Source organism: Watersipora subatra, chromosome 11 (genome assembly GCF_963576615.1).
Source record: "Watersipora subatra chromosome 11, tzWatSuba1.1, whole genome shotgun sequence".
NCBI lineage: Eukaryota > Metazoa > Bryozoa > Gymnolaemata > Cheilostomatida > Watersiporidae > Watersipora > Watersipora subatra.
The window spans coordinates 29,756,661-29,784,083 of NC_088718.1; the positions used below are offsets into that span (position 1 = coordinate 29,756,661).

Consider the following 27,423-nt stretch of genomic DNA (forward strand, 5'->3'; position numbering starts at 1 on the left):
GACGAAGTGCTGGGGCTTAGTAACTGATGGTAAGCGGTGAAACCAACATGTTCCTCTATGTAATTGTTTTTATTTTACAAAATTGGTGTATGCAGATTTATGCGCATTAATCATCTGATTTTAAATATGGAAGCAGGGCGTAAATAGTTATTCACACTCATGAAAACAAAAATTAGTTAGCCACGTGGTGTGTAGTCACCGTGTGGCTTAGCCTGAATATAAGTAGAATAATAAAATGACAATGCAATAAAAATGAGTACAACCTACGTGATCATTCTGGCTTCGAAGCCGCAGAGCGCTCTTTAGAGTTGAGCTGGAGTTCTCAAAGTAGTCAAGTGTCTTCATCACCATAGCAGAAGCCCTTGAACACATCGTCTGCAAATTCTTCTTCATTATCTTTTTTTGGAAAAGAACGCGAATCATACACACCAGTCAGGTAGAGGCCATCTCTCACCGCGACGAATTTGCAGCACAAGCCAAAACGAGATTGCGGTATGCACACAACCCTTTCCGAGCTTTTGGCGATGGCTCTCCAAATATAGTTTCTCTATAGTGAATAGGGAATAGTCTCTCTACCAAAACAATTATTGAAAAACAATAATTGCTGATTATTGAAATAATCTCGATTTTCATATAATGTAATCATAAAACTAATACACTCTCTACTGTAGTAAGTGTATAACAGTTCTCATTGTATTCCATATTTGTGTTCAACCGATGTATTATATGTGTAACGCAAGAGTTATAGATAATGCTTGACACATTTACTATGTTTCCATGATGTGCAGTACTTTGGAGTTGCGCTCTCTCCGAATCATGGAAACTGCGTCTTTGCACTGAAATAACTGCGCACTGATCAGTGTGAAGACGGTGCTAATTCGCAGCAAGGAAACAGCAATTGCGTATGGCTCTCTTGCTGTGGAGGCAGATTCATCGAGCGCCATAAACAAGTACAAAAGTTTTCCCACATGTCTTGTTCTTTTTTTCTATTGTTCCGATCTTCTTTCACTTAATTTTAATAATGGTCTGCACCTATGAGGATGATGAAGTGATTACTTTCCTGAACTTTGTTATTGATACCAACACTTTTCAAAAGAAAAATGGCGAGTCCCAAAGTAATATTAAAATATTCGATATGCTCTCTGCAATGGTGGCTGAGTGAGGGGTGGAGGGTGAAGGGAAATCGTTTAGTCCAAAGACGGGCTCAGTGGCTTATTAAATGGAAATCATTGAAGTCGAAATATCTACATTACTAGACTGAAGCATCAGAGTCAAATAAGTACAAGTTTGGTCAAACAAGACTCCAGATACAGATACTCTCCTTCCTATCACATAAAATGATTGAAATTAATTATATTTTGCAGATAGTCAGTGATCGGCTTAACTATTATGTATTACATGATGTATTATCATTATTATTGTTAAAATAATTGTTAATAACATTAAAACATGTAACATACAATAATCACATTTTTTATCAATATGTTATTTTATCTTTGTGATATACCATACACAACTGCTCATACTCACACTGATACATTTGTTATTTCCGTTATCCAGGAGCACCAGCACCCTCGTGGCGCTTTAACCAGAAGCTTCAGGAGGTTATGGGTCATAGACCCATAGCTAATGAGATTGATACGGAGGAATAGGCAGAAAATATACAAGGTTTGTGAAACATGCTATTTACATACTATACTATGTGATTGATCTTAAAGATCATTGAACAGAACTTGATTTCATGTAAAACCAGACCTGCTAGCTGCTGTTGAATTGTGTAAGGAAGATGTTGCATTTGAGTGGGGTGGTCATAACCTGGGTATCTGGGCTGACAATACAAGACATATTAATAAAATTTGTATAAATTTATTTAAAAATATTCAATTTTAACAGATGTTGACTCTGACCAAGAGAAGCCCAGATCTGCTGTATCAGCATGTTCATCTTCTTTAACAAACAGAAGAAAGAGGTCAAAAGATGATGAGGACATGCGTGAGTTGAAGAGGATACAAACAGAGCAAAGGCAAGATGACCTCAAGGCTGTTGCTGCCATTATTGAAAAGAGTTCAAGGACAATGTTGAATGGAATTTCTACTATTATGCAACAGATCATGCAACAATTCTCTACACCTTATGCCGTGCCAAACCACCTCCAGGGCTCTGTATCTTTTCCTCAACCTCCTAATGATACTTTCACTAGCCTACTCCACACCATCAGCAATACATCATTTCCTCACATCACCCAATCATCAAATAATGCGTTTGCCCCAATCAAACCGCCACAATATTTTCCCCGGTACGCCCCACACTGCAACCAATCCTGAAAGGCCATCTACTTTGTTGAACAGTTATGTATTGTCAGGATATAATGCGCCCATGTTGAACTAGTATTTTCAACTATGTAAAGATTTCACATAAGTATTGGAGACAGTTCACGTATGTTTGGTTAGAATTATTATTTACATTATTGTTTTCTACTCTGTAAAGATTTTACATAAATATTGAATACAGTAACACAATTAGTTCAATTCACTCACAAAATTAATGTAACAATACATTTTCGCAGCATTCTCCAGCGTGCTTTGAGTCTTCCAAACGCATTTTCAACATGCATGCTTTGCTGTGGTAAACATTCAATGATTTTTTTTTAGTGACAAGTTGGCCCCTGTGAAACCTTAAATGATTTGTCTAGACATAGGGTATGCAGGGTCACCAAGGATGTGCAATGGAAGAATACTCACCATGAACAATTTTATCCCGCTTCAGCATATTTTGCATTACTAGTGTACTCAGCCCTGATCTGCTGAAAACTGCGGCATCATGAGCACTGACTGGGGTGTTGGCATAAACGTCTCTAAACAGATACTGAACATCAACCACCGCTTGCATGACAACACTTGGGTACATTTTCCTACATAGATAATCAGCCATGCCATCAGGTGGTATGATTTCAAAGTGTGTTCCATCGACAGCCCTTATGGCTTGTGGGTACTTGTAATTAGCTTCGATGATATCAGCAATCTTCCCTGCTTCTACATCTGATTACCAGGTGATGAGCTGATGTTTTTTTCTTGACATGGCAGAAAGCATTCAAGCATCGATGAACTGTATTCTTACTGACCCTGAACACTGATGCAACTTTGCTATATTCACAGCATGAAACCAGTTTGAAGATTGCTATGCACACCCTGTGAATAAAATAATATTGCTACAGTTAATCAATCAGTTTTACAGGACATTAAAAAGTGTACTATTATTCCTATATGGCATGTTTTCTGTATGCCACAACTCCTACATGACGTTACCTCTTTTTCAGTGGAACAGTTTACCTCACACATATTTCTTGAGGAGACATCACATACTAGCTCACAAATCCCATCCACAATGGTTTCTGGAATGCTGCAGCCACCATAGAGTTATCTCCCCCTAGAGTGATAACTGCGCATTCAACAACACGAGCGTTTCCGGTGCCATCGAGGAGCGTTTAGGCCACGCCCATTTTTTGTGCTAGTCGCTCGTAGTGATTGACAAGAACAGTAACATCAGCCGTGAGAATGATCATGAATTTGCACAGTTAAGATAGTAATTATTGCTCATATTAAAGAGATGATGATTATAGTTTATTACTCTAATATATGCTTATCATTTAAAGCAATTCAATACTTACATAACTTGCAAAGACACTGAATAGACAGTGTTAAGTGAGTTAATGAAATCAGTAGATAGATACTCAGATACTGCATCCCAATACATGTATATATATATATATATATTACTGGTGTTTATAAATTATCAGTCGTTATCAGTCAGAGATTCATCTGAAATCACAGCCAGTTTTATCCAAACAGACTCGCATATTAATAATAATAACCTTTATACAAAATAGATTTACTGCCACGTAACTTTCATGATGATGGATTATATTTCTTCCAACTAATATTTGTTGGGCAGGATGACTCCGACAAGTAACATAAATGAATACTTTTGTCATGCGTCTAATTGGTCATGGTATGATGACTACTGCAATAGTGATTTTGCAAACCTTTATCAGCAAAGTAGTCATGTTCTGATGCTATAGAGGGAGATGGGTCAATAAAGCTAGCTGTTGCGGAGTCTTCTACTGTCTCATCACCAGAGCTCGAGAGTGGTCTCTTCTTCCTTGGTTGAGATTTCTTCGGCTAAGGACATAAACATTGTATTAAACTAATACTATGTAGTTTGCGTCTTGGGCGATCAATATTGAAAATTATGTTAATAATTCCGTGATAATTCATGGGTCTCCACCTGGTATGGATACAATACAAGAATACCAAAGATCTAAGCCAAACCGAGTGCATACATAAAAGCATTTATAAAGAATCAAGAAGCTTTACATGCACAGTCTATTTTGGATGATAACACTGTTCGTAACAAACTAACCTGCATGTGTTCTGGGAAGTTGAAGATAGTAGGAATAGCAGTTGGAAACAATCTTGATTGTTTTGAAGGACCTGTGTAGTCAGCATCTGTGAAATGATCTGAGCACAGTTTGGTTGACGGAGTAAGTTTTAAATTTACTCTCTTGGTTGCAAGAACCCATCTATTTGCCATCTTCTCATTCTTCAGCGGGAATCTGTATACATTATAAAAAATGAACTGAATAGTGAATGAGTGACAAATAAAGGAGGGTCAGTCGCATTAGGTCATAGATAACACAAACTAACAGTAATCAACTCCAGTGGCTGGTAGTGGAAGGACACAGACAAAGGGTAGTGAGGGTTCAGAATCAAACAAGTAACTGACTTGCTTGCATACCTACTACACCATAACAATGATTGATAGAACAAGGGACATGATTCAAATCAATCATCTCTCTAGGTACACCTCTGATCATTCATTTCAGTTGTTGATACAGCTAAATCAAGCCTTTTTAATTTCAACTACTGATGATATTATTGTGTGAATCTAAAATATACCGGAAAAAATGAATGAGTAACTTGACAAAACTAAACTACAACGACTCACCCATGGAATTTTTTGTCTGGTGTCTTGCTACTAGAATTGGAGCAGCCAAATGCTGCACAAAAAACTACCATTTGGCATACTGTTAATGTGATGATCACAGTCATAGAATAAGCAAAGCAAACGTAGAAGAAATAGCAGTACTAAAGAACAGGCCCGTCTTCTCTGGAACGGCTGGGCGGCTGAGCCGCCCCAACTTTTTAGTGATTGTCGGCGGCTATGTACTAAGAATTACGTTCTAAGCTCATTCACTTGGGATTTCCAAGTTTGAAATTCCAAGACCGGTTGGAAATTCCAATAACTAATCTATTAGCTACTAGCATTCTACTACTAATGTCTCCGTGGTGATTTCGCCAAATGAGTGATCTTGTAAGACTTTGTTAAGACTTATAAACTGAACTTTATTGCTTTTAATTGGGGTGAAAGGGTGTGAAGACCCCAAACTTGCATTTTCCCTAATTTCCAGGCTCACTAATCTAGTATTGGTTTTGACTGCCAGTAATGTAGTGAGTGAGAGATCCTTTTCTGCATTGAAGCGAATCAAAACATCGACGAGGAGCACCATGGAGCAGGCTCGGCTAAATAATTTTCTAATATTTTACATATATAAAGATGTTGAAAGAGATACAGAATCAGTTATGAAATATTTGTGTCATCGACACATTGACAGAACTAGAGCTATTGCAATAAATAAGTAATAGCTCTTGTTCTGTCAATGTCCCTTACAGAAATCTGTAGTGTCATGAGTTTTATATTGGTCGTTGAAAAAAAAAACGTTTTGCCTACTATGAACCATAAACAATATACTTATATAGATTTTGATACTTACAATTGATTGCCTTTATGCATACTTTGAGGGTTGTTGATGCTTAAAAGGTCTAGAGCTTCGGGGCGCTGCCCCGAACCCCATTGAGGGCCGCCACCGCCCCCCAAACTCCCAGGTGTTTATAACGAGTTGCCTAACATTTACAATTCCAATTTGCAACCAGGGAATAGAGTTTAAAAGTTAGAATGGTAAATGTTGTATACAGTATGTTATAATATGTAAAAATAAATTTTCTGTCCAAAGACTTCTTTATTACTCGGGCAACGCCGGGTAGTACAGCTCATGGTTGATAGCAGTCAATTAGCTTTCCATCAAACTAATGTAATACAACCCCAGTATGACCATCTATCTTATCTATGAGTAACTGATTGCATTAACTCACTTACTTAACACTGTCTATTCAGCGTCTTTGCAAGTTATGTAAGTATTGAATGGCTTTAAATGATAAGCATATATTGGAGTAATAAACTATAATCATCATCTCTTTAATATGAGCAATAATTACTATCTTAACTGTGCAAATTCATGATCATTCTCATGGCTGATGTTATTGTTCTGCCAATCACTACGGGTGACTAGCACAAAAAATGGGCGTGGCCTAAACGCTCCTTGATGGCACCGGAAACTCTAGGGTAGTTATCACTCTAGGGGGAGATAACTCTATGGCAACCACACACCTGACCTTGACTTAGGCAAAACATTATCATACCAAGTGGGTGTCACCTGTGGGAAGAGAAGAGATGATGAGTAGAAATGACAATAGTATGATGTGTTAACACCAGTATTTTAGGATATTTATGTTTTAGCATTGTACTTTCAAATATTTTTATAAATCTTATTGTTATATGCATAGTGAATATTGTTTGATAAAATTAAATGTGATACAAATGTTAAAAGAAAAGCAACTAACTTACTGACTACTAATTAATGACAACTAAACAGACTTACACACTGAACAGATTCCCATTCACAGGTAACTTTCTCTTTCATTTTTGCCTTCTTGTCCTTCTAGAAGTAGCTTCTAACAGCATGGTGTCCTGTCGGGTATTACTTTGTAGAAATTGTATTAAAGTTAGTAACAAGTTGTGAAGGTGTATAGTAATAATAATAGTATAATGACGAGAAAAGCATAAAAAAAGACATTTCTGGCGTTCGGTCGCCATGATCGCTGTGCGCAAACGCCTCGCGCAGCGATTCGATTTATACAATTTTTCTTCTACGGCTAATTTGCTGGAAATCACTGCGCAGCATGGAAATGCCGAATCCCCTCGACTGCAGAGGGGGCAACTCCGAAGTACTACGCATCATGGAAACAGTGATTAGCATGGCTTTTGTGTTGTTAGTATTGAATAAAAATCTAACTCACTATGATATCGCAAGTAATTATTCCATGCCAACTCAAGGGGCGCTGGCGCCAAAAGTTCGTCTACACCAGAATGAATGCAGAGACATTCATGCGCCCCGCCGTCATAGAGACGATGAGCAAACTCAGCATCATGGCAGCACAAACATTCAAGGAGAGATGGCATATCCTGACAGCGCCTGCAGACACACCACTCTGAAGCTGGTGGTATTAGCTCCTAAAGAAATGAATACAGGTGTCTAGCAACCATAGCCAATACATCAGGTCAATGTTTTCCAACAGTATACCAATGCAGCACTAGATTTAAAAATTAAATATTAAAATTGTTAAATTTGTCATTAAAAAATAAAAATGTATGTATTTTTTTATAAAACAAAGCGTGATAATTAAATCAGACCATTATCATTTTTTGTTAATAATAATAAGATTATTTATTATTATAATCATTAAATTAATATACATGTATTAATATACAATATCATTTTCAGATTGTAGTAATTATTATCATTGCAAGTTGAAGTTATCTGTTCTAAAATCGAATATATATTATTATTAACAACAATGAATCAATTTTGCTACAGTTGATAGTCTATTATTGTTTGGTTTCAACAACTACATGTAACTAACCCTATCGTTTTCAATTGTGCTGTCATAATTTAGAGTGGTTGGCAGTCGATCACAAAATTAAAATCATTGGCACAGCAAGTCCGACTGAGTGACACTACTACTTATCCTACTAATATTACATGTATATATGATATTATTATCATCATTATAATCATATATCTATTATAATATTTTATATATCACTCTCTAGCTATAACTATTACTACTAGCTAGCTTAGTGCATAGGAGCCGGCTTGTGGCGGTGCCTAGTTGCTGAGACATTTGGTTCTGTTGAGGAGCGTCATCAGATGAAGCGTCAGAACCGAAACGCTAGGGTCTTGACTCTTGAGAATTTCACATTTTTTATGATCGTAATTGTACATTTACTTTGAATTGTCAGATGGAATGGCTGAAAGCTGAAACGAACCTGTAAAGTAGCGAGCATCTATATTTGAGAAGGGCTTTTTGGTAAAACCCGAAGTGTTTGTCATAAACTAGTGCTACAAGAAGTTTTATATTGAGCCTTTTATTGGCCTTTCAATTCACGTGATAACATCACGTGTTATAACAATAACCAAATTGTTGGAGTACGCAGCCAAATAAATTAATTCCAAACTAGGGCATTTGAGCCGTTTCGGAAAGAGAATCCAAACTACGGCGGTGTCGTGATGGCTGCAATTAACTGTTCATTGTTTAGCTTTTAAGAGCTTGTAATCACATTTCCACATATTTGGCACCTACAACACAACAGAGTACAACATGGTGAATCTTTTGATAACAAATAACTGTAATGTGAATTTTATTGCAAGTCAACCTTTAAATTCTATTGAAGTGGATTTCATTATGAGCTGACTTTAATGTCCTAAAGAATTAAAAACAGCATATAGGCTATCAATTGCATTTTCAAAGAACTATTTAATGCAAGTCATATGCTAGAAAAGCGCTCTCTGCGCTGTTTGTAGTATGTTCTGAGAATGCTAACGCTACATTTGTTTTACATTTTAGAGTTGACACCAATAATTGAGCAAATTATGCATTAGTCAAACATTTGTTAACCTCAGCAAAAAAACTGCATACATACTGCTCAGATACCAGAGGCCAAAAATATTTATATCTGTTGCTATTTATATTTTGACCAACAGTTTTGCAGTGTTGCCTTTGTATTGCAATTTGTATTTGACCTACTGTATTACAGGCTGCTACCATGTTACAAACATTATACCATGACTATTATCAATCACCACCTACAGTTTTAACAAAAGCTTATTGATGATATTCTATGTTCTGTTGGCCATGACCCCTCATGTGTAGAAGCTGCAGGTCGGTAAAGGTCAATCTGTACCTACATTTGTGAGGTTGAACACTGTCAACCAAATTTGCTTTGAACCCTCCATACAATGTCGCTGGATGCATTCAATCAAGATCTGACCATGTTTGTAACGTAGGTAATAAATGGGTACTATGCGGTGACAAATGGCGCAATGATGGCTTGTACTGTTGTGCCAAGTGTAGCGGTGTAATCCTCTGTGCCTCACTATAGTTCGAATGATGACGCAGTGACAAAAATTTTCATCTATTCTTGACGGCTTTTAATGTGCTTCGTTACTCAATTTCCAACCTGCTTTCAATTGTTGTAAAGCAGTGAGTTCTTTGTTTTTATCTTTTCCATTTCATCATTCTCCTACTTTTACATGTATGCTTGTTTTTCAAGTTTTTTGTCATACCTTAATGGACACTAGCTAGTCTTGCATTTGAGTCAGCACCTAGCCGAGCTGACCCAAACCTACTCGGCCCAGCACGGCTAGCTAAATGAACCAGCACGATTTGGCTTGGAATGAGGGCAGAGTCTACGACTAAACTGATATACAAGGCGGCGCAAGAGAAGAGAAAACCAGAAACAGTTTGCGCCTGCTTATGTCTTGTGCTTTGTACAATATAGTTAGCTAAGCAAATATATATCCTGACACTCCAACGGACTGAAACAAGCCCTGCAGGCATTCTTTACAGTACACTGGTCCTGACTTTTTTAGAGAGTAGTTTTCGCGTGCTGTATAAACTATAGCAAATGATAATATCCGACACATAATCACTTTTTGCACTGGTCATGTCTATGTTTGCACTTGTGAATAGGATTTGTCTCCACTATATTGCAGCTAGAAAAGAAACATAGCAACTGCTGCATTTTTGTACAAAAAGAAATATTTACATATGCCTAGCATGAGAACTTAACATGAGATAGGGCACTCTCTACAATTTCTTTGTGTTCATACCAAGTTTAAGCATGGGTCGTTCAAATCTTTTCCATGTGAACTTGTTAATACACTTGATAAATATAGTCAAAGGAGCGGCTCCATGCAGCTCTGGCACACAATATTTCATCAAAACTTTCCATACAGCTCTGCACTGTCATGTCTACCTCAAGCTTACCATCTGCAATAATGATCTCCAAGCAATGCTACGCAGGATTACATATGAATTGTTTTTCAATTACAAAAATTGTCTTAAAAACTGGTCTTCTGTTCTTCTAACTTAAAAATCATTGCTGAAAACTGAAATATCATGGTTATGTCGTTATAAACAGATATACTTTTAAAATGCTGTCAGTTAACCTTTAACTCCGGTTGATGTATGGACAACTGAGACAAGAGCAAGGGAGTGCTAGTGAATAGGCATGACATAGTTAAAAATTCTGACATTCTCTTGTTGTACACCAGCCACCCAGTTGGCAAGAACATCGACACTTCTTCTGGACCACTTCATAAGAGAGAAGATAAATAGTGCATATCTTAGCTCGTAGCATAAAGAGATTACTTTTTTACAAACCTGTGTAACTTGATTTACATTGCAACTTGATTGCAAAACTCGCTTTCCGATAGCTGAAAGAAAAAATGTATGCATCTACAAATGCCTTTTTTACAATATATTTTAGTTTAAGCACACTAACAAACGGTTCAAAATGATAATACACGCAAAAGCAGTAAAATAAAAATTATTTTTCTATTATTAAAGGACTACAATTGTACATGCCGACAGACCCTAAGCTCACTAAGTTCTCTACAGATAAATTATATTCTTCTTTAACTTTCTAATAAATATCAATACGTGTAGTCAGTTTTATATTTGTATTATTAACGAACAGAAGCAATACTTATTGTCCAATAGTAGCTTTATATGTAACAATCATAAGAATGCGTAGCGTCATAGGTTTCATAATGTTAGCTTGGCTGGCTGCTGTGGGCTATTTGCAATGATTTCTTTAAAGTTGTATGGCGGGAGATCCACATAGGTAAGTTTAGCTGGCTTATTCAAACAATAAACGGGAAATAATTATGCTGGTAGTCAAACCTACGGGCGTGCATAATTTTGATGTATTTGCTAGTAGACCTTGTTGGTAGTTCTGTATGATTAAGAATTATGAAGTTTAGCTGTGAGTCAAAAGAGGTTCATAGATCTATAGATCAAGGTGGGTATTAAGTATTTCAACCAATCATATTTGCTACCAAGTATCTTAACCAATTATAGGTGTTCCCAAGTATTACTACCAATTGCAGTTGTCACTAAGCCTGTCCTCCAATCACACTTGTCGCTAAGCATTTCTACCAATCACACTTGTTACTAAGCGTATCTACCAATCGTACTTGTTAGTATCTCAACCAATCACAGTTGTTAATAAAGGCTGGTTCACTCTATATCGCCATATCTCGGCGTTGATGCCACAATACTGCGGTGATCGTCACTGATAACAATGTTCACACTATCACAAACTCCAAACTATCACAAACAAGTTTTTAGGGTTTCTGACTACTTCTTAATGTTTTCTGCCAGCGGAGATTTTAACATGTGTAATTTCTGATCGTAATCCCAGACCGGGTGTAGATTGGTACCAGATGCAAATCTTGATATAGCATTATGTAGGTTTTCATAGTCTGGGCTATGAGTACAATTTATTGGCAACTAGCTGAGATTTTTTTCTGGCAAGTTCTCAATGTACTAATATTACAATGGGTAGGTTGAAACTGTAAGTTGGCAGGTAATGGTGATCATCTCATCTCCAGAATTTGTAGACGCTATCTGCGGATCTGTTGTGAAAGTTGCAATAGTGATGTAACTTTTTATTCCCTTTATGTCTATCTGTACATGGCTGATATCATATATAACAGTGGCACAATTACACATGGCACATTTTTAGATTTTTTAGCCATCGATTGACAACATCATTTTAATTACCAAACTTAAATTTTACAACTTTTCTAATAATGCTTGCACCTTAATCACAAGCAACATGAATTTAAACAATCGTTCACAATTTGTGAGGAATAGTAACACACCTTCGTTCCTAAAACATAAAAAATGGTGTTCTACAAGATTATATCATGGGCCCACTGTTATTCATTACATTTATAAATGATTTGGTGAATTGTGCTCCATCACTAAACTGCATACTTTTCACTGACGTTACAACTATTTTCACTACTGATTTTCACATTTCACTAACTGAATTAAAGAAATTTGAAAAAGGGTGTTTGGCAAATAATCTTAACCTAAATATCCAAGACATTGTAAATTTTAGAACAACTCATAAAAATTTCCTCGATCCACTCGGTTAAGTTTTTAATAGCAAAATGCCGACTTTTGTAAAAAGCCATACACAGTTTTTAGGAACCATTGATGAAAACATGCTTTCAAAGCCATATCACAAAATTAGCCAGTAAATTACAATGTGTACTTTTGATGATGCGCCATGTGAGAAAATATTTGGACACTAAAACAACGATTGACCTTTACCATACATTTTTCTACCCTCACATGGTTTTAAAATAGAGTTTTGGGTCAATGCTGGCTCGGCAGAACTGGAAAAAATTTAGTTATTACAGAAAAAAGCTGCAAGGATTATTTTAAAAATTACGCCTAAAGCATCAGTAATTAATAGCTTTTTATCTTTAAAAAAAATGCCTGTAAAAATGATTTTTGAATTCTGGTTGGCGCTGCATTTTATCAGAGTTCTTAAAAAAAATTGTTTACTGATGCCTGCCAGACAACAAAAACAATTTTCGTAATAGCCCAATTTTCAACCTTGGTCCATTTCCCACACTGATGATGTTATGACAGTCGGAGGACGACTCAACCACAACAAAACACAACAATACCCAGAAAACCATGTAGTCATACTTCCAAGAACTAGCAGCTTGACCCCAATTTTCCTCCATCATCTTCATGAGAAAATAGCATATCAAGGAAGTGAAATTCCCCTTGCAAAGATGAGGTCAGCAGGTTACTGGATTTTTGGTGCCAGAGCTCTGATTTTTTTCTCTTACTCACTGTTATGCTATGTCATCTTTGTAACAGTGTAGTCCCCGTGGACTTGCTGTTCTAAGGGGGCTTATCAATATAAGTCAATGAGAGTTTACAGTTTCTTATCAACTTCATTTAGTAGCTCCTTAAGGCCGGTTCACACTATATCGCCGTATCTCGGCGTTTCCCTTTCGGCGTTCATCGTCGATTATGTGAACCGTGAATTGATGGCATCGACGAAGCATTGCAGACACGTCGGGAAAGTTTGCAGCTGTCAATTTTTCCCGATAGCTCGCGAAGCATCGACGACAGCACGTGTAATGTGAGCCATTTCGGCGAAGACAATTCGCGATCGCGGATTGCGTGGTTTCTGTTTATGATTGTTGCTGCAGGACTACATTACACTCGTTGGACTAGCAGGGACCAGAGACACACGACAACATTTTTATACTGAATCGTTTTGTTTATGATAAGTTTATGAAAATATTCTTGCAAGGCCTATGTATATTTACTCACCGAAAAAAACATTTCACAGTTCTCATTGCGCAATGTATAATAGAGTGCGTTAAATTGTCCTTCTTGATTTCTTCTCTTCTAGGCTGGACGCACCCACCATCTTCTTTTATGCCTCTTTTAGGTGTAAAGCTCTGCTGCTGCTGTTGTCTAAGTCGGTTGCTTCGTCTGAGCAATGCTAAGACAAGTACTTTTCTTAGTTTTAGTTTTCTATAAATCTTCAACAAAAGCGATCACTCGATGCGCGTGGTACTAGCTTTTGATACTAAATCGAAACGCGAATGTTTACGTGCGTCTCAATGGTCTGTTATTAATTAGGCCACGCCCATCGCTGACGCTCCAGTGACTGGGTTATATATGAGAACGTAATGTCGACGACTGTTCCCTGATACAAACGCGGATGGCTTTGTGCTAGTGTGAACATTGTCATCATCGACAATCACCGAAGTATTGTTGCATCAACGCCGAGATACGGCGACATAGTGTGAACCAGCCTTTAGCGAGCTTCCAGGCTAAACAACTCTCTCAGTTAAAAGCATACACTTATTGTAAAAACAGCATTTGCTTATATATGTTCACATGCATAATTCATAAGAAGTGATAATATTCAATGAGCCAAGCATAAGATACAAAAAGGTGACATGTCAGATACAATATTGTCATAATTTTGTAACAGGCAGGAACAGTCAGAGACCGCATGTGTCAAATGAAACAGATCAGTTGCCGAACAATAGCATGGATTGGCATAAAGACAAAACCATTACAGAATTAGTCAGCTGGATGACAGTGGTTGTTATTCCGGTGCTGATATCGATAGCAGACCTGTCAACCTGGTGCTATACAAATGAGGGAGAAATTAGCCTCGTGCTAGCGGAAAAGTGTTTAAATGGGGACCTAGGCAGGTTAACATTGTATTTCAGCACTAAAATTATGCTTAAGTGAATTACAAAAATATCAAAACAAATCAAGCACAACTTTTACGAAATTAATGTTGTACATTTCAGTTCTGCAAAAAACATTGTATCATATCCATGATGACGAACATAACATAAAGACAAAACTCTCAAAAGTTTACTGTAAATGAATTTGGTAGTTAGACAGGGATGCTATATCATCTTTACATTTGAGTCTGCACTGATTTGAGATGAGGTAGCTGCTGCTCCTTGATGTTTTAAGTTGCAGGTTTTGGCTGACTTTTTAAGATTTTTGAGTAGGTCAGCTTTCAACTCTGTTTCAAAGCAGCAGGTAGAAAAGTTTATTTTGGTGGCTATCAGAGAATTCACTGTTTCAGAACATAGGTCCGCCCTAGCCTCAGTATATATTTTTTAAGCATAGAAAAAATGCGCTCTGTTGCTGCATTACTGTGAGGTATGCGGAGGATGGCCCTCATTAAGGTCGTCAGTAAGGGGTAACGCTCTAATGCTATAGCATCCCAAAACTTTGCTGGTGTTGATTGCGATGCTGGAGTATCATCTAGCTGCAGGTTGACCTATTCCTGATGAATAACGTCTAGATCAGCGGGCTGCGTAAATATGCCAAGTTTTTTTGCTAGCCATCTGATGTCATCGGGCTTGAAGGACATCGTCTGGTTTAACATCACTAGCTGGAACCATCTTTAGGACTTTGCTGGCCAAAGGAAATAACTCCAACATTTTAGATATGGCAGCCATTTACACATTTCTGACTGAGCTAAAAGTAAACAGTAAAATATACAGTAATCAGTTATTTATGGCAATTTGACTGTGAAAAGTATGGCAAGATGGTTCTTTATTTGGACATTTAGTTTTGAGACTTATAGCTGGCCAATAGGAATAACAGCAAAATGAGAAAACAAATTTTGGAGCAGAAGACCAAGTGACTGCTAATAAGCCATACTTCACATGTTGTTTAACTTACTAACCTGAAGAATTGTTGGATTTAGCCTTGGTTAGCCTCATCTTCCAAGGCTATTAGCTGGGTCCGACACTCTGTACCAACAAATAGTTCCAAGTCCGAAAACTGTTTCTAGGGGTCTGTATATAGAACCTCTGTAACTGCAGCGTGTTTCTTTATCTCAGGAACACTGATGAGAGAACTCATACATTGTTTGATTAGCCTCTCTATAGAAGAATAAAGATTCACAATTAGTAACTCTTCACCCTGTAACCAATTATTGTCATGCAATTTAACTATTGCAACACAAGATTTTTGCCTAAATAGTTGACACAGCGAAGTATTCTTATTTACGAGACAGAATGAGGTGCATGTAGCACACTCAAAAAAAGAATAACTTTTTTCTGTATTTGTTTTATTGAAAGTTTTTCGCAATAAGGCACAGTTACTCAGAATTCATAAAGTGTCGATTAGTATTATAAGTTTAGATTTATTTACTGTAGCAAAAAAGAGGTTAACGTTAAGATGAAATCGTTCATATCAGGGACAAATGGCCTTCTCTACAATAAAATCCTTACTCTGTGCTGAAACTTGCAAGTTACAATGCATTTAGGTACTGCAACAATACAACAAAACATTTTACCTGAAATTTCATGTTGAAGGCATAGAATGGTTCCAGAAATGTGTTGACGAAGTGCAGCCATGGAAGCAGCAGAGGGTTCATAAGTCGACTGTAAATATTGTGAACTTTAGAGCGAGATCTATCAATTTCACAGTGAGCTCCGAAGTATGACCTTAGAGCACTGTACTGCTTCAACACACGCTCGACACATCTTCGCAAACTCAACCATCGTGTGGAACAATGTTTCAACAGGCGTTGCTGCTCCACTCCAACAAATTCTTGAAACTCGCACCACTTTTCCATGCGCTTAGTGCTGCAATTAGAGGTTAAATCAGTAGTCTAAATAAACTTACGTAGACATTTCTAGGCATAGACATCAACATACAGTAGTAATTTAACATAAATGCAAGGTATATTTTACATTTTAAATAAAGCTATATCAGTTTGAGCCAAATCTGTCATTAAGTTCATTAAATGCGACATAGCTTGGGTGCATACCTGTTTTTAAAATGAGATACCATATCACATATCAGCTCATCGGCATTGAACAAAGCCTTGTTTAGAGATTTCCCAACTGCCAAATTAGCCATGTGGCAAATACACCCTACATCCACTATCTGAGGGTTCACAGCTCACATCTTAGCAATCACCCCATTGCGATGCTCTTTCATGACAGAACAGTTGTCACTGTTGAAGGCTATAACATTTTCCCATGGTATCTTTAGATTGCTAAAATTAAAAGACATAAATGACTTGTTATGTGCTGCCATCAACATCAACTATCACCCGACCACTATTTTACAGTTAGATATGCCTTAAGTACCATATCAAATAAACAGTGAGTTACTTTCCAGAGACTTATTTAAAAGGAAGAGTCATGAAACAAAGATCTAGTCAGCAAAAATACTTTGCTTAAAACTCACCTAAGAGCTTTGTCCAGAGTAAAAAAGAAGTCACCTGCTGTGGACAGATTACATATTGGCCAATAAATTTGGTTACAACTTTACCATCTTTAAACACTCGTGCAAGTATGGCAAGCTGTTTATCTACATGGCGATCTGTTGTCTCATCTATCATGAGGCCGAAATAGAATGATTGGCAGATTTCTGCAGCTTGTGCTTTGCAGTATGGTCCATAACCCTCTGGATCGATAGAGCATGGAAATGCAAGTTGTAGTTATGCCAATTTACCAAACAGACCAATAACACAAAACACATGCATAAAAATAGAGCTAAACAAAATCTTATGAATAATGTAAATTCAATATAAAGTTTTGATAGCTGTCGCAATAAAGATGATTGTGACTGTAGCAAAGAATGCTAACCGACCTCTTATCATAGCCATTGTCTTGGTTCGCATGCATCCATATTTTTTGGAAATCTCACTGTGAGGAAATATTTCGAGGACAAGCTTGGTGAAATGGTCAGCAGCAGAAAGTGACAAATTGTGCTTTGCTATGAATAGCGTAAAAGTGATTCTGCTTTCGTTATCTGAAATAGACATGGTCAATGTATTAACAAAATTTTAACATTTTTGTGATCTAATACGTGCATAAATGCGAAAGTATATCACCTTCTATCTTTTGAACTTTCAAATATACTAGTCCAGGATCAGCAAATATAATGCTACATTTTAGGAGGCTTAAAGCTGGAAAAGAATATAATCCCGTGCTGCATTACCTTGCATTCATTACTAATTTGTTTAGTTGTCCTGTTAGCTTTACTCTCAAGACTTACCTGAGAAATTTCCTCATTTCCTATTCGAAAAAAATCTGGTAGCTTGTTAGTCTTCTTAAGAGCTTCCTCGTGCTTGCTGTGTTTGACGGATTTTGTGTCGTAAAACATCATTCCGTCCGCCATACTCAACGCTAAAATTAGCTTTGCACCAGGTACAATGACAGGATGATACATCCCAAGTACCCTTAATGCTTGATGCAATGAAAGGCCATTCTTTGGTCCATTCTGGTTTAAATTTTGACGCGTACTTGACTTTTTTAGACATGACTGAATGGTGGATCGTATATCGTGACTTAAAAAACACAAAAATGTCAAGGCCGTAGGAAACGCCCACCCAAAGGGCTATACCTATAAATCTTTGCTTAGACCTAGGTAGTGCGAGGGGTCTACGAAAAACAAATGTTCTGAAATGTTCGAGTGCCTAGTTCAAAGGCCATAAAATTACCGAACGATAATTCTATGCGCGAAGCCATAAGAAAGTGTCTTTTGATACAGCGAGTCTTTCGTCATCATTAGATTACGCGCATCGCCTTAATGCTATAGCGACTGATAAATAAGTGGCTCGGTATTTTTTCCTCGAACAAAACATAAATCCGGGAGTTTACCGGAAGATTTCATTTTGGCGGGATGGTAATTTCAATTCCGGGAGGGTCCTGCAAAATCCAGGAGAGTTGACAGCTCTGATCAATAGTGTAAATCAGTATGCAGCAGCGATGTAGGACATCCATATGAAACCATTCTATGTACATTTGTTGTATATTATTATGCAGTGGAGTAACTCAGTTGTATAATAAATCCTGGTTATGAAATTGTAATTGATGTGCGAATGTTATGTCGAGATACTCTTATCTCACACCTTTATCGAGGCAAATCGGCTATACCACATGTCTCCGCTTCCACCAGAACGAGTCACCTCTTTTTAGCCTTTGTCAAGTTGACTGTTCTGGTTCTTTCCTAGTCACGAACAGAAGGAATGAACTACAGCACTGGCTTGGTGGTTACATGCTTATCAAGCCACCCAGTTCATATCAACATGCTTGATGACAGCTACTTCTGCATTCATCAACGCTATGCAACATGTAGCAGCTATCAAAAGGGTTTGGTACTATCAGGTCGTAGATCAAAGGCATTCCTGAGTTAACAGAAAAGGGTATATTAGAGTTTTAACCAAATCCCCCATCCCCCTGATATTATCCTTTCGCCACCTTCCCAATTCTCAGCCAGCGATATTTGCAATCAGAGTCAGTCACGTACACGTTGGTGCGCAGTGCAGCATCTTTCTAAGTTGTTCTGGAAACAATGGCACGCTGAATACTCAGCATACTGGCATGCTCGTCAAGAGGGGGTGAGCGAAACCAAAGAAATTAAAATTTAAGACCTGTTACTGATGAAAGATGAAAACTGGCATATGAATCAGTGGAGTCGTGGGACCGTTGAACAATCCATGGGATGAATATCAAAGGATGGACTGGTATGATCTGCCAAAATTTTAGTAGGAAACTGGCGAGAGGATGCAAAATCATATACTTAACTCGACCTGTGTCAAAACTGATTACCTCAATCTATATACATTAATGTCAGTGTGTGTCTGTCGCTCCCTTCGCACTGAATCACCCTTCACTTCGCACTGAAAAACCCCCTTCGCACTGAATTTGAACTCGCAACATTTGACTCGCAAGTTTACCAACAATAGCGTGTAACCATAAGCCAAAGCAGTTCTTATCATTCCCATCGCTCTTACCGTATACAATCTATCCTTTTCACTATTGCATACGCTAAATGTGCACTGTTTATTAATAATCAATAATGCCTTTTGGGTTTTTTTATTTTATTTTCTTAAAAGGTAACTTTTTACCTTTCACTAATTTTTATTTGTAATTTTCAAATGTGCTGTTTCAATTTCGAATGTGCTTTTACACCCAAATTTGCAGTTTTATTAAATCTGTAACAGCTAAATGCTTTTTACTTGAATAATTGTGTTATCTGGAGTAGAAATTGTCTCTACATTCTCTCTTTATTCCGTCAGACAAAGTATCAGACAAAGAAAGTCCAATATCTCATTCTTACGTTTGTACCAGTACCGAGAGGTACCAGCATCGTTCATCAAAACTCTGAATACAACGAGCTTCTGCTGCAACAGTAATATTTTTTATATACACACCCCCATGTACTTATGGTTTATTTTTTCTCCTAATTTATTTGAACTGCTCAAAAACACTTTTATCATGACATGGAGTTTAAAAGTTAGAATGGTAAATATTGTATATGTTAAAAAAATGCAAAGACTTTCTGTGCAAAAGCTTTTACCAGGGCAATGCTTCGCAGTTGCAATGATTAGCAGCTTGCTTCATCTAGTTGAGAGCTAAAATCCAGCTAAAACTTTCGTTGAAAATTTATAAAATTTTAGGTGAGAGTGCATTTTTTTTCTAATGATAATTGTAAAACTTTATAATGTCAATTCCGGCTAACTTGTTTACTATCAGTTAACTGCCAATCCATCCGTATAATGCATATAATCACAGGTGCAAATCAGCCCTATGGTACCTTATCGCTTCCGAATCACATTCAAATGAACATACAGCTTGTGTACAGCCACAAGCTGCTTCAATGGTTGATCTTAGTAAGATTCACCCTTCTTCAGCTGTTTTTAGTATTGCCCCACAACATGAAAGAAATAAATGAAATCCCTGCTGCCTTCATGTTGTCACCACTTGCAATATGATGATTCCCCTCTAGTTTTATACAAACTCCCAGAAACTGCTTTCTCATTCATTTAGTATTATATTCTTAGGGAGTGTAGACTTCTTTATAACTAAATTGTAACAGAAATCTTATTGTACACTTGACTCTCCTGGAAAGGGCAAAAAAGTAAGTCTACCTATATGTATATGTTTTTTTTAAGTCTAATTTTTTTGCAACTCTTATTAACACTTGAAATTATATTTTATTGGCGATATATCATATTGTTGTATGGAGATGTGAAAACAACACACCACCAGGAAACACAGCCAGACTACAGGATAAGCATATTGTGAGATAAGTATATCTCGACGACAATCGTGGCTCTAACCTTCTTTACCCAACTATTGCCTCAACATACCAACATCCTTCCGTTCCCACGTCAAAGCTAAATGAAAATCGCTCCAACTTATATTAATTCTAACAAACTTTATTTTATCTATATATACAAATAACATTAGATGGTGAAACAATATCATCTTAGAATTAAAAGCCGGACATTGACGTACACTAAATATACATTTGATGCCAATGTGAGATTTGACATCAAAACATGTCAGCTCTAATAGTAAAACCTGTTTTCACAAAAGACATTTATCTTTGCTTGCTTGTTGCCTCTGTCTCTGTGTGTCAGAAACAAATTAGTGTTTCAATATTATTCCGTTTCTTTTTGTATCTTGTGTTTGGCTTATGTCAAAATAGTTTGGCTAGGCACTATTATATAAAAGCGAATGCAATCCTTTGTTGGATTGTCAGTTTTTCTACTTGCTTCACCTGTGTGTGACTTTATAGCAAATAGACTCTGTGAATTTGAACCTCGTCTAGTATTACTAAAGCAGCAAATCAATACAACATTGGGCTACTAAGAAAAGCCCCCTTAGGATAGCACTGTTGGAATAATGCGCTATCACATCTGGTGTCAGAAATTTGTATTGGCGAAACACGTGATGGGAGATAGTGAGAAAAACTCCTTAGTGAGTCACCGAGATCCGATGGATCAGATAAATGAGAGATTTGCCTCTATGGGAGACATAGTAGACAAGCAGCAAAATGCTCTCAATGCAGTTGACCGTAAGGCAGAAAACATTGAACAGATGATACGAACATTAACACAGAAAGTGTCGCAGTTGAATGACCGAGAACCAGAATTGAGAGAAGAGGGCCGTTTTTTACCACAACAAAACTACGAGGTAAGTTATTTTGGGTACACACCAGAAAGAGAAAGCTATGAAGTGCGTAAGTGCCATAAGAACGTCTGGGTGAAGTTTGGCCTCAGTTTTACAGGTCGAAGTGAAGACGACTTTGATGCATTCTTAATGCAATTTGAGACCTGTTGCATATTAAACGAAGTTCCAAAATTTTTTGTATTAATACTACAACTTTACCTTAAAGATTTGGCAGCAGCCTATCTAAGAGAGATTATTAGATCTGAAGGTAGCTCAGTGAGCTATGAAAAAGTGGAAAAGCTCACGGGAGAAAAATTGCATGCTGTGGAGGGAGAGGAGCAGATAGTGTGGGAAGTCTCCGCAGTGAGACAGGGGAGTACTGAAACTGTTCGAAAGTATTACAAACGCTTTAGAAAAATTGTGACTTGCGGAAGTGCGGAGTAAGATAGCCCGTATATCCTAATGCATTTCAGAACTGGCTTACGCCAGGAAATAAAAGAAAAAATTATGGGAGTTTTATCGCAAAATCTCTCAGATATTTGACGCTCAGCTATGGGTGTAGAAACTGCACTCCTTATCCTGCAGATAAAAATATTTCTGATGTAAGTGCGAATTTCAAAAATGCTTGACTTCACCCATGTCAAAACAGAAGATTTGAAAAACCAGTAAAAAATGCTTTATATGCTTGTCTGAGAAACATTTGGCTCGTTTTTGTGATAAGCGAGCGGCTAGCCGGGAGAGTCAGCCTAATCTAGCTAATAAAGGTAGGTCTTTGGCTTATTAACAGCCTGCATATAGACCTAACTATAACAGTGGCGGAAATGAAGGTCAGCGTAGTGACTAATGAGCGTAATGAAATGCCACGCTGGTTTAGGGACTGGTTAGCCAGTCAAAAATCTCACGCTGGTCAACAGCACAGTGAGTATCAGCCACCAGCAGCATATGCTTCAGCGGTAGTGCCTACAGCAGCCACTGAGAAGCAGTCAACCATGGCAGGGGTAGTACCCAGACCGGTGAAAGATAATATACAGTGATTTTTGATAGCATGGCTATGGAAAGAGTTGAAACATCTGTTGAAAGGGCTTCAACTGAACTTGTAGAAATTGTACCTCTTAGGGTATCCACTATAGTGCCAGCTGTAACTTTTGAGGTAGCCAGAAGTTTTCAGCTAAGTGTGAAGACAAGCGAAGCCAGCATTGCCTTTGAGAATGTTGGGATAGCAGGCAATGCAAAAATGGTTTCAGCTGTTGAACATAATCACTAAGACTGAAACAAACATATGATTTTGTTTCATTGGATGAGGCAATTAGCAATAAGCAATTCGCAAGCAATAGCAAAGCTTGTGTAAGCCAAGTTGATGGGAATTTAAAAGGTTTGAGAGCACAAGCAAGGGATACTAGCAGAGCTTGTTACCACCTGTCTAGACCACCAAGTTTAAACAAAAGAGTTAGAAATAGGACTGGAATTTCGTGGACAGTAATTTTTTTACTGTCATTCCTCGCAATTTTGACAGAAGGTCAAGCTCAGTCTCCTATGCTTTGTAGGACTGGTCATACAGTAGCAAATTTTGAACTGCCCAAGTTACCACCTTGTATATTACCTGACACTGCTGCACATGAACCGTACAACCTGACGTTGACTCTGTACAAATCTAATTTAATACAATACAAAAGTGCGGCATTTCATTGTAAAACAATACAGACTAGGATTGTCACTCTGGATTTTTTGGTGAGGGACAGACAAGGACTGATGACTATTTGGACCAACTAGGTTCACGAGACACTTGCTACTTTATGCATAGGGTAAGTGGCACACATCTCCGCATGGTGAAGTGATACAAATTGGTGCCATTGTGCAAACAGACAATGTGGCTGAACCGGAATTTCACACCGGTTTTAAATGTTGCATAGATTATGAATTTACGGTGTTCAATGCTTATTTGTATGAAACGACTGTATTCAAGCGACACAGGGAAACTGAGAGCTTGGAAAGCCCCGCTGGTGTGGTAAGCCACTGTACCTACCTCTCTGGCTTTTGCAACTTGAAGGACGGCTCCGCTCTGATGTGGGAGCCAGACAGGCAAAAGGAATGCAAGTACTTGCCACACTAGACTTTTCCTGGATAATTCCAAGATCGTTTCTGGATGTCAGTAAATGGTGAGTTGGCATTGAGTTTTACCAAAAATAAGCTTGTGCGGCAAAATGGCGAATCTGGTGGTGATGTCGAATAGCCAGATCAAGGCATTGCCTGCAGCCGATTAAGCATTACAACTAGACAAAAGCAAGGTATTGATGGACAAGTGACCGATAGCCAAGTTAATGCTAAATGAAGCTCTTGAATTACGAATCCATGAAAACTACAACCACATGTTCATAGGATTCTTTCTAAATAAATGTCATGCCATGCAAGCACTTGTGCAACTAATGACAAATTCACTAGAGCGAAATCTGACATTGGCTGTGAGACACTTGTTAAACAATAGCTACATATATGCAAAACTAACTCACAACTTTCTATCTGTTTCCCTTGTGAACCAATTGATGACTACTCTGTAATGTCTGCAGAAACATGCTCTTGCAGAATTACTTTGACCCTTCACGTTATGGGTGCCAATCAAACTGTCTGGCTCGATACTCATACAAATATCGTATTTCATGACACTGACTACAGTGAGTGTGCAATGAACCAGGAAATTCCTGTTTCACTTCGGAACAATTTGTATTATTACCACCACCTTAACGATAACTTGACTCATATTACCGAGACTGACACTCTTAACTTGTTATTCCTAGATTACACACCTTTGGGCATAGAACATGACAAGGTGGTAATCCCCCAACTGCAACTGTATGATTGGGACACCTTCAAAGACAAATTCTTATTAAATGATTGGGCTAACTCTTCTTCGCATCAGGCGAAAGTTCTGGAACACCTAAGAGTAACATCTAATTTCCACAGCAACCCTTTACGGCAATCGAAAAACCTAGCCAATAACATAGTGAACCAAGGGCCATTTTCATTTCTAAATGCTTATGGAACTTGGGATATAAAACAGTTCTGGATTTTTTTGTGCTGCTCATACATAACCTTGAATCTGTTATGGAGATGCATACTCATGTGCACTGGACTAAAAACCTTCATTTCACATCTTAAAGAAAATTTGCGTGGATATTTATTTGGTTCCAAGGAGATGGATAAAAACACCAAAACTTCTATAGCTATGAACCAAACAATAGAGGAGGCCCCGATTCCAGTTGAGCAGACTAATATTGAAAAGGTTCAGATTGATGAGTTACAGCCAAATAATTTACTCTCAGGAGGAACTAGTGATATTGAGGAAAATATGAAAACTGAGAAAAAAAACCACCTTTATCCCATTGATGGCCTATAAAAGACCTGAACAAATTTCACATAAACAAAGTGATCGACTTAGGACTCGAACCCGACCTTTGACTAGGTCAACTACTACTCAAGTAGCTTCCAGGATAAAAACAAGACGACTATACACTCGACGACCAGCTCCAACTTTAGTAGACATTGTGTATAATGTGTCTAACATAATGCATGAATCTTTAGTACGCATAACAATATTTGTTCAAGAGCACAATGCTCTAATAGACACGGGTGCACAAGTATTCCCAATCAGTGTTAATTTGTGTAAACAACTAGGCATTCAGTCTAAAATCAAAGAAACTACGCGATCTGTATGAGCTATGAGTGGACACATAGTAAAAGGTTTAGGAGAAATTTTGGTGCCAATCCAGTGTAAAGGCAATATTCCTATTGAAGCCATTCTTTTAGTAATAGATTCATGTAAATCCCCACTAATATTAGGAATTGATAACCTAAAGCAGCTTGGACAATTTTGTGTTGACTTTCCTTCGGGGAAATTGAAAATAAATCAAGACAAGGGAGGCAATTGCCTAATAACTGTGCCATGACTACTCATGAAGAAATCAGAACGTATTGCAATGTCTTTGCGGACCGAGATTTAGTACTTCCCCCAAGTAGTGATACTAATTTCTGCGTCTCAAGTAGGAATAATAGCGATGAACACGTCATTTTTTAACCTACTATAGTACATGAAGATCTATTGTTTGCAAAAACATTAATCCAGGTGACAGCCACCTGAGATGCCGTGTGGTTGATACATCCAACAACTACATCAGCGTATTCGAAAGAACGCCACTTGGAATATCTTTTCCATTACCTGCGGATGACTCAAATATGGTCAATGCTAATGAGGCATTTAAAGATGTCAACACTGAGCCCACTGACCCGGATGACTCATATATGGTCAATGCTAATGAGGCATTTAAAGATGTCAACACTGAGCCCACTGACCTGGATGACTCACATATAGTCAAGGCTAATGATGTATTTAAAGATGTCAACACTGAGCCCAGTGACCCGGATGACTCACATATGGTCAATGCTAATGAGGCATTTAAAGATGTGAACACTGAGCCCAGTGACCCGGATGACTCACATATGGTCAATGCTAATGAGGCATTTAAAGATGTCAACACTGAGCCCACTGACCTGGATGACTCACATATGGTCAATGCTAATGAGGCATTTAAAGATGTCAACACTGAGCCCACTGACCTGGATGACTCACATATAGTCAAGGCTAATGATGTATTTAAAGATGTCAACACTGAGCCCAGTGACCCGATAAGCAAAATAGACCTGAGAAAAGCTTCGCTAAATCAAGCTGATAAAAAACGATTCAAAAACTTTGAGTCAAAACGAAACGCTTTTGCCACTCATTCCTTTGACCTGGGCAAAGTATCTGAATTATCTGGTAAAGTTTGCGATACGAAAGATGCTGCCCCTATCCTTATCGTATACCAGTGGTACATAAAGCCCCCTTGGAGGAATACATTGAAAAAATGCTAAAAGCGGGATTAATAGAACCTGCCCCAAAAAGTGCCTGGGCATCACCAATTATTCCCGTAAAGAAAAATAATAGTCCCAGTATGCGTCAAGGTTGTTTCGATATAAATCAACCGATTTAAATCAGGCAATTTTTATCTGATTTAAATCGCCCAAAAAATCATGATTTTTTTGATCTTTTTTATTTTTATTCTATAACACAGTAGATGTTTGAAATAAACCTTGCTATGTATCTTGAGCTCACTGAAGGCTCTTTTGCAGACGATTCTAGCAATCTAGCTCATCGTGTGCAGCAATACAGTGGGTAGGGAAGGGTTAGAAGCCTACTAATGTCCATAGCTTATAACGATGAGGTTATAAACAGCATTGCACCTTTCGTTAACTAATGGAAGAGAAGACTAGTCGTCTGGTAGATCATTAAATTTATTTCAATCTTTAATGACCGCACTGATTTGAGTAAAAGACTAGATGTCTAGGCATTTGCTTATGAAAACATTTTGCTTCTCATCTCCATGAGTTTGAAATCTGCAGTTATTCATTAAGCTATTAAGCATTAAGATATTCGGACAATATATTGAGTCATAAATACCGAATCTCAACCTCTTTTATAATCACTTTACTTAGCACTTATATTAATACTGTCTGGGCAATTGATGAGAAACACACTAAGCTAATTACCTTCATGGACTTTGTCGGGGGGGGGGGGGGGGAAGAGGGGGAGGAAGGTTATGTTTTGATAGGCGCGTATTTATATGTGTGTATGTAACCTAAGATCTCCCGAGCTGCTC

General features: G+C 37.7%; 1 protein-coding gene across 2 annotated transcripts in view; it reads right to left on the reverse strand.

The window, feature by feature from the left end:
• Positions 1–14,488: 14,488 nt before the first annotated feature.
• The window catches only part of LOC137408426 (uncharacterized), a 301,367-nt gene continuing 288,432 nt past the window's right edge, over positions 14,489–27,423 (reverse strand). Inside the window, exons 1-5 of one of the 2 annotated variants that reach the window (XM_068094952.1) lie at positions 17,019–17,124; positions 16,594–16,824; positions 16,117–16,408; positions 15,502–15,740; positions 14,489–15,290 (exon numbers count right to left, since the gene is read on the reverse strand). In XM_068094952.1, the coding sequence (XP_067951053.1) occupies positions 15,606–15,740; positions 16,117–16,408; positions 16,594–16,685 (519 nt within the window). In that variant the 5' untranslated portion in view covers positions 16,686–16,824; positions 17,019–17,124 and the 3' untranslated portion in view covers positions 14,489–15,290; positions 15,502–15,605. Of the gene's footprint in view, positions 15,291–15,501; positions 15,741–16,116; positions 16,409–16,593; positions 16,825–17,018; positions 17,125–27,423 lie in introns of those variants that run through there. The other variant, XR_010980085.1, reaches the window with a different exon arrangement.